The following is a 12,171-nucleotide window of genomic DNA, read 5'->3' as shown; positions in this document are numbered from 1 at the left end:
TCAAATAAACTTGTTGGACTATAACCTGGTGTTGTGTAATTTCTGACATGATATAATATGATTGTGCTGTACGTTCTTTTTCTTCTGCGACTTACTTCGACTTTCTTTTATAGTTTAGTGATGAAGATGAAGATTTAGAGGATGAAGAGGAACAAGATAGGAAATCAAATCAAGATGATAATGCAGAGGTAGAAAATTCCCCTTTGCCACTACAGATGATGACTGTGGAGCAGCCAGGTGTTCAGGGCCCCACATTTATGTGTGAAATGCCAAATTGTGGTGCGGTAAGTATCAATTATTGGTGTCAAGATTTGCTGGACAGAATGCAGGCCATATAAACTGTGCTAAAGGTATAATTTTTGTCAGAGGTTCCCAAATATTTTGGCTGTCCCTGTTTGGGGAATTCAGGGGTCAGGCACATTACCCACTTTTGCCGCCCATGCTGTAATGAAGTATTTTACAGTCCACCGTGAAGAATTCAGTCCTCATGGCTTCTAAAGCTGGAGGAAAAGTGGACGTCCGAAGTGCTTACCTTGCCTTCAATAATGTGTGAATTGGATGGTTAAAATAACCAGCTATTTGAACAAAATTGGACTAGTAAAGAAGAACCAGTGGGGATTTGCTAAGGGACAAATAATATTCGACAAACTTGATTTTTTTGTTAAGGTATCAAGGAGGATGAATGAAGACAATCAGTTGTTGTAAATATTCAAAAGGTGTTTGATAAAGTAACACTACAGGCTCATTAAAAAAATTGAAGCCCCGAGATTTGTAGCTCGGGTCATGGATGAGGTTGCAGACTTGCTCGCTGAGCCGGTGTGTTTGATTGCAGATGTTTCATCACCCTGCTAGGTAACATCATCAGTATGCCTCCAGTGAAGCGTTGGTGTTCTGTCCCGCTTCTTATATAGATGCCTTGGTTTGCTGGGGTTGTTGGTATTACTTCCGGTTCTGTTTTTCAGTGGTTTGAATATCGAGTCCAGTTCAATGTGTTTGTTGACAGAGTTCTGGTTGGAATGCCAGGCCTCCAGTAATTCTCTGGCACGTCTCTGTTTGGCTTGTGCTATTATGGATGCGTTGTCCCAGTTGAATTTGTGTCTGTCTTTGTCTGTGTGTATTGAGACCAGTGAGTATTGGTCATGTTTCTTGGTGGCTAGTTAGTGTTCATGTACCTTAATTCCAGTTTCCTTCCAGTTTTCTCTGCATTACTACTTCTACTATCGGTCCTGATATTGGGGATCCCATTGGTGTTCTGTAGATTTATTTAAATATATGGCCGATTGAAGGTGAAGTGGGTTGTGAGGATAAAAGGGGTATTAGAAGTATGGATATAAAATTGGCTCAGGATGTGAAAGTGGTTTTGGTAAATGCCTGTTTTTCTGACTGGATGAAAGTATATAAAGGCATTCTCCAAGGTATAGTACTGCAGCCACTGCTGTTAGTGAAATATATTAACTTGGAAGTAAGCACTGACAAAGACAACAAACTGCAAGAAGACAGGCAGTTTGGTGGAATGAATGAATGTTTTAACAGATGCGTTTCAATGCAAGGAAGTGAGGTGCTGCATTATCATAGAAAGAATGATGAGTAAACACATGCTGTGCTAAATGTGACAATTTTAAAAGGGATGCAAAAACAAAAGACTCCTGGAAGTTTTAGTTAGCACATTTTTGCAAGTGATAGGACAGGTTAGCAAAACAGTTAATAGAACATATAAGATCCAGGTCTTCATAAATAAAGGTGTAGAGTACAAAACCAGCGTGTTACACTAAATCTATATAAAACATTGGGTTGGCCCCAACTCGAGTATTGTGTTGAATTCCAGGCAACACAATGTCAGCAAAATATAAACATACTTTATTTATAAAGTCTGTTAAATTATTTGATTTGTAAATGAAAGATATTAAATATTTTTCATCTACTTCTGAAAAATGCCAACTCTTTTTAGTTAGCTCCCATTCACCATCTCACCAGTTACCTCTTGTGAGGATGAGTGGTCAGAAGCCGGAAGCAACCTAAGCCCTTCAAGCTGAGAGAGTGACAGCAGCTGCAAGTTACATGGTTGTGTAAGTAATCCATAAGCTGGAGAGTTGGTGACTGGGAAGGGTCAGGGAGCAAGAGGGACCCCTCTCAATGGTGTCAATCAGGTCATGCAACCTGGCACAAAACTGTCAGAACAAAACTCCTGACTCTAAATGTGAATATCTCCCCCATTTTCTGATGTTAAATTTGCATTAAATATTTAATGTTGGAATTCATGATCAGGTGGTTTTGCACATCTCAATAATTTAACACTGCAGTTACACTCTATTGTGCTGAGAAAATTCCTTTCAAATATATTATCACTTTTTTGCAACTCCTGTACAATCTTGGGCAAGTGGAACAATGGTAACATCTGCTGGTCAGACCAATAAAACATTAGTACTTACAAAAAGCTCATGTGAGAAATGTAGAAAACCCTTCCATTAATGCAGCACTTTTCAATCTTAGACAACAGACCCCTTAATACAGTACTATGCATTTGAATGCTGTCTGAAAAGTATTATGTCATGCTTCAGTGAGAAATGGTGTGTTCTACAATGCTTTGAAAAAAACTGATTTTTGTAAGTTGTACTGCACACTACAGAGGCAATGGTGCATCTCCTTAAAACAGCACTGCCACAAAGTGGAAGATTGTGAGCTGCCTACAAGTGAATTGGCAGATCAACAGATAATCTATGGGAACTGTCTTAGCACAATTTTCTGGCGTGTATTTGTTGCTTATGATATGTTGAAATTACCAGACCAGCTTTGCAATTTATCAGCATGGAGTTGGAATGGACTCGTCACTGGAATCTAAAAGTTGTTTGTTCGTTCTATTGAAGACATTCAACAACGCTATATAAATGTTGCAAGTATTTTTATTATAAATTTTACAATGTAGGAGCATTATTTCTGAGGAACATTTGGGACATGCTGTTAACATACAACCGCAGACCTCATTTGGTTTTATGTTTGAAAAAAATCTCCCTTCACTTAAGACATTTCCCTCCTCAAATATCATAACTATTTTTTAGACAAAGTATGTTATTTAAAAGTGTACATATGGTATATGGTAGAATAAACATGTAATACAGTTAATAGGGCACTCTTAATTTTTTTGAGAAATTTTAAACAGTTGCATTTCTAATTATTGTTCTCTTTGTTAATCCGTGTCATTTGTAACAGTGGACCTCTCAACAAATCTATAATGAATACATTTTATACTAAGGTTGTACAGCTTACTGCAGATTTTTTTGTATTTTTGAATTGATTTGACTTGGTACGGTGAGTAAATGAGTGAAACCAATCTCATCTTTTCACCTTCCCTTTCCTTTAAGACATTCAGCTCCAGGCAGGCTTTAAACGGCCATGCACGTATTCATGGTGGCTCGAACCAAACTCCAAAACTGACTTCTGCGGCTAAACATAAAGTGGGAGGATTTCAGCCTGGTTACACCTCTGTGAAGAACTCTCCTGCACACAGTACAACAAGTGGTGAAACAGATGCTGCTACAATTTTCCCATGCAAGGAATGTGGAAAGTAAGTTAGATGACCCTTTTTTCTCTCTTAAATCACCTGCATTTTTTAATTAGCTGCTCATTTTACATAGTTTCATTTTATTTTATCTTGGCCTCCTTCAGACATGCAGATAGCTATTGCTTTCTTATAATTTGCTGAGAATATGTGGTTTTAAGTGTCAGTTCAATATTTCAGGATGTTCTACAAGATTAAAAGTAGAAATGCTCACATGAAAACGCACAAACAGCAGGAGGAACAGCAGCGACAAAAGGCACAGAAAGCTCTTGAAGTTGGTGAAATAGCAACTATAGCCAGACCTGCTACACCAGTAGTATCTGTGTTACTTCATCCAGATCACATGAGTATGGTTAAGCGACACATGGAAGTGGAGGATAATGACATTATTCAGGACTTCGAAGATGTGATGGAGGAATCGGATGTCATGGATACAGACTTACTTTTAGATGGAGACGATGGAGAATTTCTCCAGGATGATGACTTGTAAATCTGTTTTTTTTATTATTATCCAATATAAAATGTAACTCAATTACAATTAATTGAACAAACTAGCTACTTTTTCGAAGTCAACAGTAGTCCTAAGGCTAGTTCAAATGCAGTATGCAAAAGAAAACCAGGTGAGTTGTACATAAATAATACTGCTTTTGACTTGTGTCTATCATTCATACCATTACAAAGACCATACAAAGACTTCTGGACTTTTACATTTCCCTCAGCTGCTTGTTAAAAGTTATTTCAAAGCATTGAAACCAAACGGGTTTTTTGCTAAAGAGAAAGGTTTGTCTTCAGTTAAAGTTTCAGAAATTGAATTGTCTACTTTCCTATAGATTGAAACAAAAAAGCTGTAAATAAGGTTCAAAATTATATATATTTTAAAAGAAATGGTAAAATCTGATTTGTTTATGGATTTATTTAACTGCTGTTCTTTGTTATCCAGAGGTAGGGTGTAAATACTTTATATTCCAAAACTCTATTACAAAAGCAAAATATTTTTGAAAGTAAAAAAGTCAAAATGCCTAAGAATGAAGATCTTTCACGGGGGCTATCTTCTGTTATTACAATGTTGTACAGATTTATGAAAGCTTTATTTTATTAATTTTGGGGTACTGATAGTGGCCAGATTGCATGCCTTTTACTCCATTATGTAATTTATTTTTTTTAAATTGCACTGTTAAGTGTTTTCCTTAAGGAGTGTATGGAGCCCTTTCCATACTTTATCTTATTTCTGCTATACCTAGATGCAGTGTCCTTGTCACGATATAAATTAAGCACTATGTATAGACCAGTGAATGATTCACTTCATGAAATGCTTTTGTTGTATATTGGGGGGGGAAAAAAACAAGTCTTTAGGAAAATGTCTGTGCCATGCTCTTGGAAAGCCTGTTAAAGTAATGGCATCTTTAAAATAAGCAGTATTTTCTTGTGAATTTAATACTTGCTCTCACAAGATCGTTGTACTCGAATATGTACCAAATTTTTTTTTAAAGAAAATGTGATGGGATTGACACTGATGGATTTTTTTCCTTGTTAAACTAATCCAAGAAAGTGATTCATTTTTTTAAATTTTTCTGCCCTCTAGAGTTCATTAATAAAAGCTATTTTGAAAAGAATTCCATTATGCAAGAATTTGCTTGCAAACTATTGACTGTTTCTCAAATTGAATTGGAATACATCATGATATTTAATGTATAACGTTTCAATATCTTACCCTAAACCAGGGAATTATCTGACTGATAACTCCAGTGGGTCCTGATGCCAGACTTGATACATATTTCTTCTATGACTTTACATGTAAACTTGTGTATTAGGAGCAAGATTGGACCACTTGGGTTCTCAAGCCTGCTATACCCTTCAGTAAGATCATAGCTAATTGGATTACTCCACAATTCCACCTATCCTTGACCACCTTTCACTTCCTTGCTTTTCAAGAATCTATCTACCTCTGCCTTCAAAATATTCCATGACTTTGCTTGCACTGCCTTTTAACAAGAACATTCCAAAGATATTTAACCTTTTACGAAACAATGTTGCTTCGTCTCTATCTTTAAATGAGTGTCCTGTTGTCGAGTATTTCTCATGTAAGTAAATATTCTTTCTATGGGCATCTTGTTAATATCACTCAGGATCTTGTGTTTCAATCATGTCATCTCTTACTCTTCTAACTCCAGATACAGGCCTAACCTGTCCAACCTTGCCTCAAGACAACCATCCCATTCCAGATATTAGTGAAAAACCTCCTCTGAACGATTTTGAATACATTAATCCATCATTAACAAGGAGACCAATGTTGGACATAGCACTGCATATGTAGTTATATATTTATATATAACTATAGTTATATAGTTATATATATTTGTCTTTTGTGAAGACAGAACCAAAATATATTCTGCCATATCTTTGTCTCCTGTCATAATTTCCCCAGCTTCTGGCTGTCAGGCAGCAACATTTGTCTTTACTAGTTTTGTTCTCTTCACATAATTATAGAAACTGACCGTAAAAGCTTCTATGTTTCCAATCATTTTACTCTACTATTTCCTCATTCTCGATCAAACTTTGTGTCCTCTTTTGCAGAACTCTAAAATGCTCCCAACTTTCAGACTACTTCTAGCAGTTTTATATGTCTCCTCATTGGATTCAAAACACTCCTAATTTCTTTTGCCAGCCGAGGTTGAACCACCTTTCTTCTTTTGTATTTGCACAAAACAGGAATCAATAATTCTAATTTATACAAATATTCTTCCAATATGTACTACTGCCCAGCCACCGTACTGGTGCGGCAGGACTGTCATTCAAGGAGAGATTGGTTTGACTGAGCCTGTATTCACTTGAGTTTAGAAGGATGAAAGGAGATCTGCGTACTATCAAACCCTCTGGTAAGGTTCCCTAGTCCATCCTTGCCAGTTCAGGCCTCATATTGTCAGAGTTCCCTTTTATTCAGCGTAAGGATCCTAGTTTTGGATTCAACTACTGACTCTCAATCTTAATGAGAAGTTCTTTCCTATTATGGGCGCTCTTCCCCAAGGAATCACAACAAGATTGTTAATCAGTCGTTTCTCATTGCACAGTGTCAGTCTAGAATGACCTGTTCTCTGGTTGGTTCCTCAATGTACTGGTCTACAAAGCCTTCATGTACATGCTGCAGGAAATCCTCCTCCTTAATATCATTGGTAGTTTGGATTGTCCAATCTATAAATAGATTGAAGTCACGCATGATTACAGTTAAAGAGTCAGAGGGATGTACAGCACAGAAACAACTCATTCATGCCAACCAGATATCCTAAATTAATCTAGTCCCATTTGCCAGTATTTGGCCCATATCCCTCTAAACCATTCGATTCAAGTACCCATCCAAATGCATTTTAAATGTTGTATCTGTACCACCTCTACTACTACTGGCAGCTTGTTCCATACACACACCACTGGTGTGAAAAGGTTGCCCCTTAGGTCCCTTTTAAATCATTCCCCTCTCACCTTAAACGTATGCCCTCTAGTTTTGGACTGTCCCACCCCAGGGAAAAGACCTTGTCTATTTATCCTATCTACCCGCAACTCCACTTTCAAGGAACAATGAACCTGCACTCTCCAAGGTCTCTGTTCACTCCCCAAGACCTTACCAATAAGTGTATAAGTCCTGCCCTGATTTGCCTTTCCAAAATGCAGCACCTCACATTCATCTAAATTAAACTCCACTGGCCCATCTGATCGAGATTCCGTGTACTCTGAGGTAACCTCCTTCACTGTCCACTACACATCCAATGTTGGTGTATTCCACAAACTTACTAACCGTACCTCCTATGTTCACATCCAAATCATTTAAGTAAATGACAAAAAGCAGTGGACCCAGCACTGATCCTTGTGACACACTGCACCAATCATTATGGCACACAGCTGATCTCAAGTCTGAAAAGCAACCCGCCACCACCACCCTCTGTCTTCTACCTTCGAGCCAGTTCTGTATTCAAATTGCTAGTTCTCTCTCTGTTCTGTGTGCTGTAACCTTGCTAACCGGTCTACCATGAAGAACCTTGTCGAACACCTTACTGGAGTCCATATAGATCACGTCCACCGCTCAGCCCTCATCAATCCTCTTTGTTCCTTCTTCAAAAAACTCAATTTAGTTAGTGAGACGCGATTTGCCATGCACAAAGCCGTATTGACTATCCCTTATCAGTCCTTGCTTTTCCAAATACATGTAAATCCTGTCCCTCAGGATTCCCTCCAGTAACTGGCCCACCACCAATGTCAGGCTCACCGATCTGTAGTTCCCTGGCTTTTCCTCACTACTTTTCTTAAATAGTGGCACCACATTAGCCACCCTCCAGTCTTCCAGCACCTCACCTATGGCTATTGATGATACAAATATCTCAGCAAGAGGCCCAGCAATCACTTACCTAGCTTCCCACAGAATTCTAGGGGGACACCTGATCAGGTCCCAGGGATTTATCCACCTTTTGTGCGTTTTAAGACATCCAGTACCACTTCCTTTGTAATATGGACGTTTTTCACAATGTCGCTATTTATTTCCCCACATTCTATATCTTCCATATTCTTCTCTACAGTAAACACTGACGCAAAATACTCATTTAGTATATCCTCCACCTCCTGCAATTCCACATATAGGCGGCCTTGCTGATCTTTAACGGGCCCTATTCTCTCCCTAGTTACCCTTTTGTCTTTAATGTATTTGTAAAATCCCTTTGGATTCTCCATAACCGTGTTTGCCAAAGCTATCTCTTGTCTCCTTCTTGCCCTTCTGATTTCCGTATTAAGTATACTCCTACTACCATTATACTGTTCTAGGGATTCACTCAATCTCTGCTGTCTATACCTGATATATGCTTCCTTATTCTTAACCAAATCCTCAATTTCTCTAGTCATCCAGCATTCCCTACACCTACCAGCCTTGCCTTCACCCTAACAGGAACATACTGTATCTGGACTCTCATTATCTCATTTTTGAAGGCTTCCCATTTTCCAGCCATCCCTTTACCTGCAAACATCCATCCCCGATCAACTTCTAAAAGTTCTTGCCTAATACCTTCAAAATTGGCTTTCCTTCAATTCAGAACTTTTAGATCCAGTCTATCCTTTTCCATCTATATTTTAAAACTAATAGAATTATGGTCACTGGCCTCAAAGTGCTCCCCCACTGACACCTCAGGCACCTGCTGTGCCTTATTTCCCAAGAGTAGGTCAGGTTTTGCATCATCTCTAATAGGTACATCACACACTGAAGCAGAAAATGTTCTTGTACACACTCAACAAAGTCCTCTCCATCTGAGCCCTTAACAATATGGCAGTCCCAGTCAATGTTTGGAAAGTTAAAATCCTCTACCATAACCACCCCATGACTCTGACAGATAACTGAAATGTCCTCTCAAATTTGTTTCTCAATTTCCTGCTATTAGGTGGTCTATAGTAGAATCCCAATAAGGTGATCATCTCTTTCTTATTTCTCAGTTCCGCCCAAATAACTTCACTGGATGTATTTCCAAGAATATCCTCCCTAAGTATGACTGTACTCATGCTGCACGCATCTCTGGTTTCTTGTTTCTTGTTTAATTCCTTCCCTTGTATCTTCACGGTTGACTCGAGGCCTTAAGGCAATCCCAACAATGTTTCCTGTCCCTTGTTGTTTCTCATGTCAGCCATATAGATTCCACATTATGATTTTTCGTGCCAATATCCCTTCCTAGGAATTGTACTGAAAGCTCCTGTATTAACAATGCTACCTCACTTCCTTTCCCTTTTCGTCTGACCTTTCTAAATGAATACCATGGATATTCAGTTCACATCTTTGGTTACCCTGCAGCTGTTTCTCTATAGTCACAGCTATATCATAATCATTTCAATTTGCTCTGCAAGAAGTGGAGTCATTGAATATTTTTAAGGCAGAGGTAGTTAGATTTTTGTTTAGGAAGGGAATCGAAGATGATTGGAGTAGATAGGAATGTTGAATTGGAAACAATAATGGATCATCTGTGATTTTAATGAATGATCAGGTTTAAACGTCAAATTGTCTACTTCCTGCTGCTATGTTTGTAATCTGAATTGGAGAGGTAAATGATTCTTTGTGAATTCACACTTCTTTAAAACTAACTATTTGGACCAATTGGATGGGCATTGTGGGTTACCACCGTTATTTGACCTTCTGTAAATTCCATGTGAGTATAGATTGATATCACTGGTGATTTAAGAACTTTATCTGTATCACTCAACCATGGCCAGCACTATTAAACTCACTATACTTTAACAACTTGTATGCTACATGTCAGTGCTGTATTTACAAGTTCAACTGACAAATAGCGGAGAGCTATGCGGAGAGCTATACCTTGAATCTATGTGCTCAATGATTGTTTACTTCTACGATGCAAATGTCATTCTTCATAATGAACACAACAAAATGCTTCAACTTTATCATTTCTGATAGCATTTTGACAAATTGTTCTCAAAATTAATGTTGAGGATTTAGTTCAGTCCAGTACAAATCACTACAGTATTTTTGACATATTTTCTGCCTTATTTTCACTGTTATCAGTATATTTCTGTAATTTATTAACTTCTGTATTTCTCTATATAATCATAATAATTGCATTTCAATTTCTTTTGTTTCAAAGGAGCAATGCTCATACCTATCATTTAATTAATACTTTGGGAATAAAACCTCCCAAGGAATTTCACAGGAACGTTAGCACACAGTCAAGTTTTATTCAATAAAGAGATTGATCCAAGAAGTAAATCTGGAATAAAATGCTAGTCTCAAGAATGATAATGAAATTACTGGATTGTACTGCTTCTCTGTGTTAAATACCACTTGGAAGAAGTACTTGAGGTTAGGAAGGGCAGGGAATGTTTTCTGAGTGGGGGACTTCAATGTGCATTACCAAGAGTGGCTCAATACCACTAATGCTGGGTTGATCAAGCCCTGAAGGATTAATCTACCTGACTGGATGTGTGGCATGCAGTGAGAGAACAATAAAAAAGGGGAAAAGCCACCTTGGCTGAAGTCTGAACAAATTACCTGTTACAGTAATGGTAGCATGGACTAGTTTTGGCCGAAGGGCCTGTTTCCATGCTCTACTACTGTGACTATTAACTAACCATTTTGTAGCCGTAATGGAGTTGAAGCCTCATCTTTACACTAATGACATAAAATGCGTTGTACGACATACCACTGTGCTAAATGGGATACAGACATAGCAGCTCAGAACAGGGCATGGAGGAGGCCTTGTGAACCATAAGCAGCCTGCCACAAATTGTATACTTATGGGCCAGCAAAGTCATCACTCTACCATTACAATCGAACCAGCAAACAAATCCTACTTTAATTGGAGATAGTAAGAACTGCAGATGCTGGAGTCAGAGATAACACCGTATAGAGCTGGAGGAACACAGCAGGCCAGGCAGCATCAGAAAAGTTGATGTGTCAGGTCAGGACCCTTCTTCAGAAAGGGGGAAGGGAGCTCAAAAATAAGTAGAGAGAGGAAGGGTGGGGCTGGGAAAAGTAGGTGGGATGGTGATAGGTGAGTGCAGGTAGGGAGTGGTGGGGATTGCTCAGTGACATGAGAGGGGCAGGTAGATGGGAGAGAAGATGGACAAAAACGAAGTTGCTGGAAAAGCTCAGCAGGTCTGGCAGCATCTGTGAAGGAGAAAACAGAGTTAACGTTTCAGGTCCGGTGACCTTTCCTCAGAACTGATGGTGGCTGGGAAAATAGGGAGGTGGATGGGGTAGGGAGTAAACGATAGGATAGAGCCCAAAGAGAGAGAAAGACGGATGGACAGACAAAGGAGTTGCTAACGATTGGGCTGGGAGGGTGAATAGTTGTTAATGGGGACTGTTAGTGACTAACAACGGGGTGTGTAGTGGCAGGCTATGTGGTAACAAGGCCTGGTGTGTGGGGTGGGGGGTTGGGACATGGGAGAGTTTAGGCCCTAAAATTATCGAACTCAATATTGAGTCCGGAGGGCTGTAGGGTCCCCAAGCGGAAAATGAGGTGTTGTTCCTTCAGCTTGCACTGGGCTTCGCTGGAACACTGTAGCAAGCCGGAGACAGAGATGTTGGCCAGGGAGCAGGGTGGTGCATTGAAGTGGCAGGCAACAGGTAGTTCAGGGTCTTTTTTGCGAGCAGAACGTAGATGTTCTGCGAAGCAGTCGCCAAGTCTACGCTTCGTTTCCCCAACATAGAGGAGACCACATGTGAGCAGCGAATGCAGTAGACTAGATTCTTGGAAGTGCAGGTGAAGTGTTGCTTCACCTGGAAGGTATTTTGCCTGCTACTTCAATGCACCACCTTGCTCCCTGGCCAACATCTCTGTCTCCAGCTTGCTACAGTGTTCCAGTGAAGCCCAACGCAAGCTGGAGGAACAACACCTCATTTTCCGCTTGGGGACCCGACAGCCCTCCAGACTCAATATTGAGTTCAATAATTTTAGGGCCTAAACTCTCCCATGTCCCAACCCCCCACCCCACACACCAGGCCTTGTTACCACATAGCCTGCCACTACCCACCCCCTGTTGTTAGTCACTAACAGTCCCCATTAACAACTACTCACCCTCCCAGCCTGATCGTTAGCAACTCCTTTGTCTGTCCAACTGTCTTTCTCTCTCTTCGG

The 12,171-nt window shown here is 39.5% G+C and overlaps 1 protein-coding gene across 7 annotated transcripts in view; it reads left to right on the top strand.

Annotated features, from left to right (window-relative positions):
- Positions 1 to 6,894, top strand: part of LOC109912623 (transcriptional-regulating factor 1) — a 196,189-nt gene extending 189,295 nt beyond the window's left edge. For 6 of the 7 annotated variants that reach the window (XM_048600965.1, XM_048600960.1, XM_048600962.1 and 3 more), the window contains 3 exons: positions 114 to 284; positions 3,360 to 3,562; positions 3,737 to 6,894. In XM_048600965.1, the coding sequence (XP_048456922.1) occupies positions 114 to 284; positions 3,360 to 3,562; positions 3,737 to 4,046 (684 nt within the window). In that variant the 3' untranslated portion in view covers positions 4,047 to 6,894. Of the gene's footprint in view, positions 1 to 113; positions 285 to 3,359; positions 3,568 to 3,736 lie in introns of those variants that run through there. The other variant, XM_048600966.1, reaches the window with a different exon arrangement.
- The last annotated feature ends 5,277 nt before the right edge of the window (positions 6,895 to 12,171 follow it).

Source organism: Rhincodon typus, chromosome 9 (genome assembly GCF_021869965.1).
Source record: "Rhincodon typus isolate 14 chromosome 9, sRhiTyp1.1, whole genome shotgun sequence".
NCBI lineage: Eukaryota > Metazoa > Chordata > Chondrichthyes > Orectolobiformes > Rhincodontidae > Rhincodon > Rhincodon typus.
Note: the sequence above shows the minus strand (reverse complement) of the source record. Positions and strands in the feature narration are given on the sequence as shown.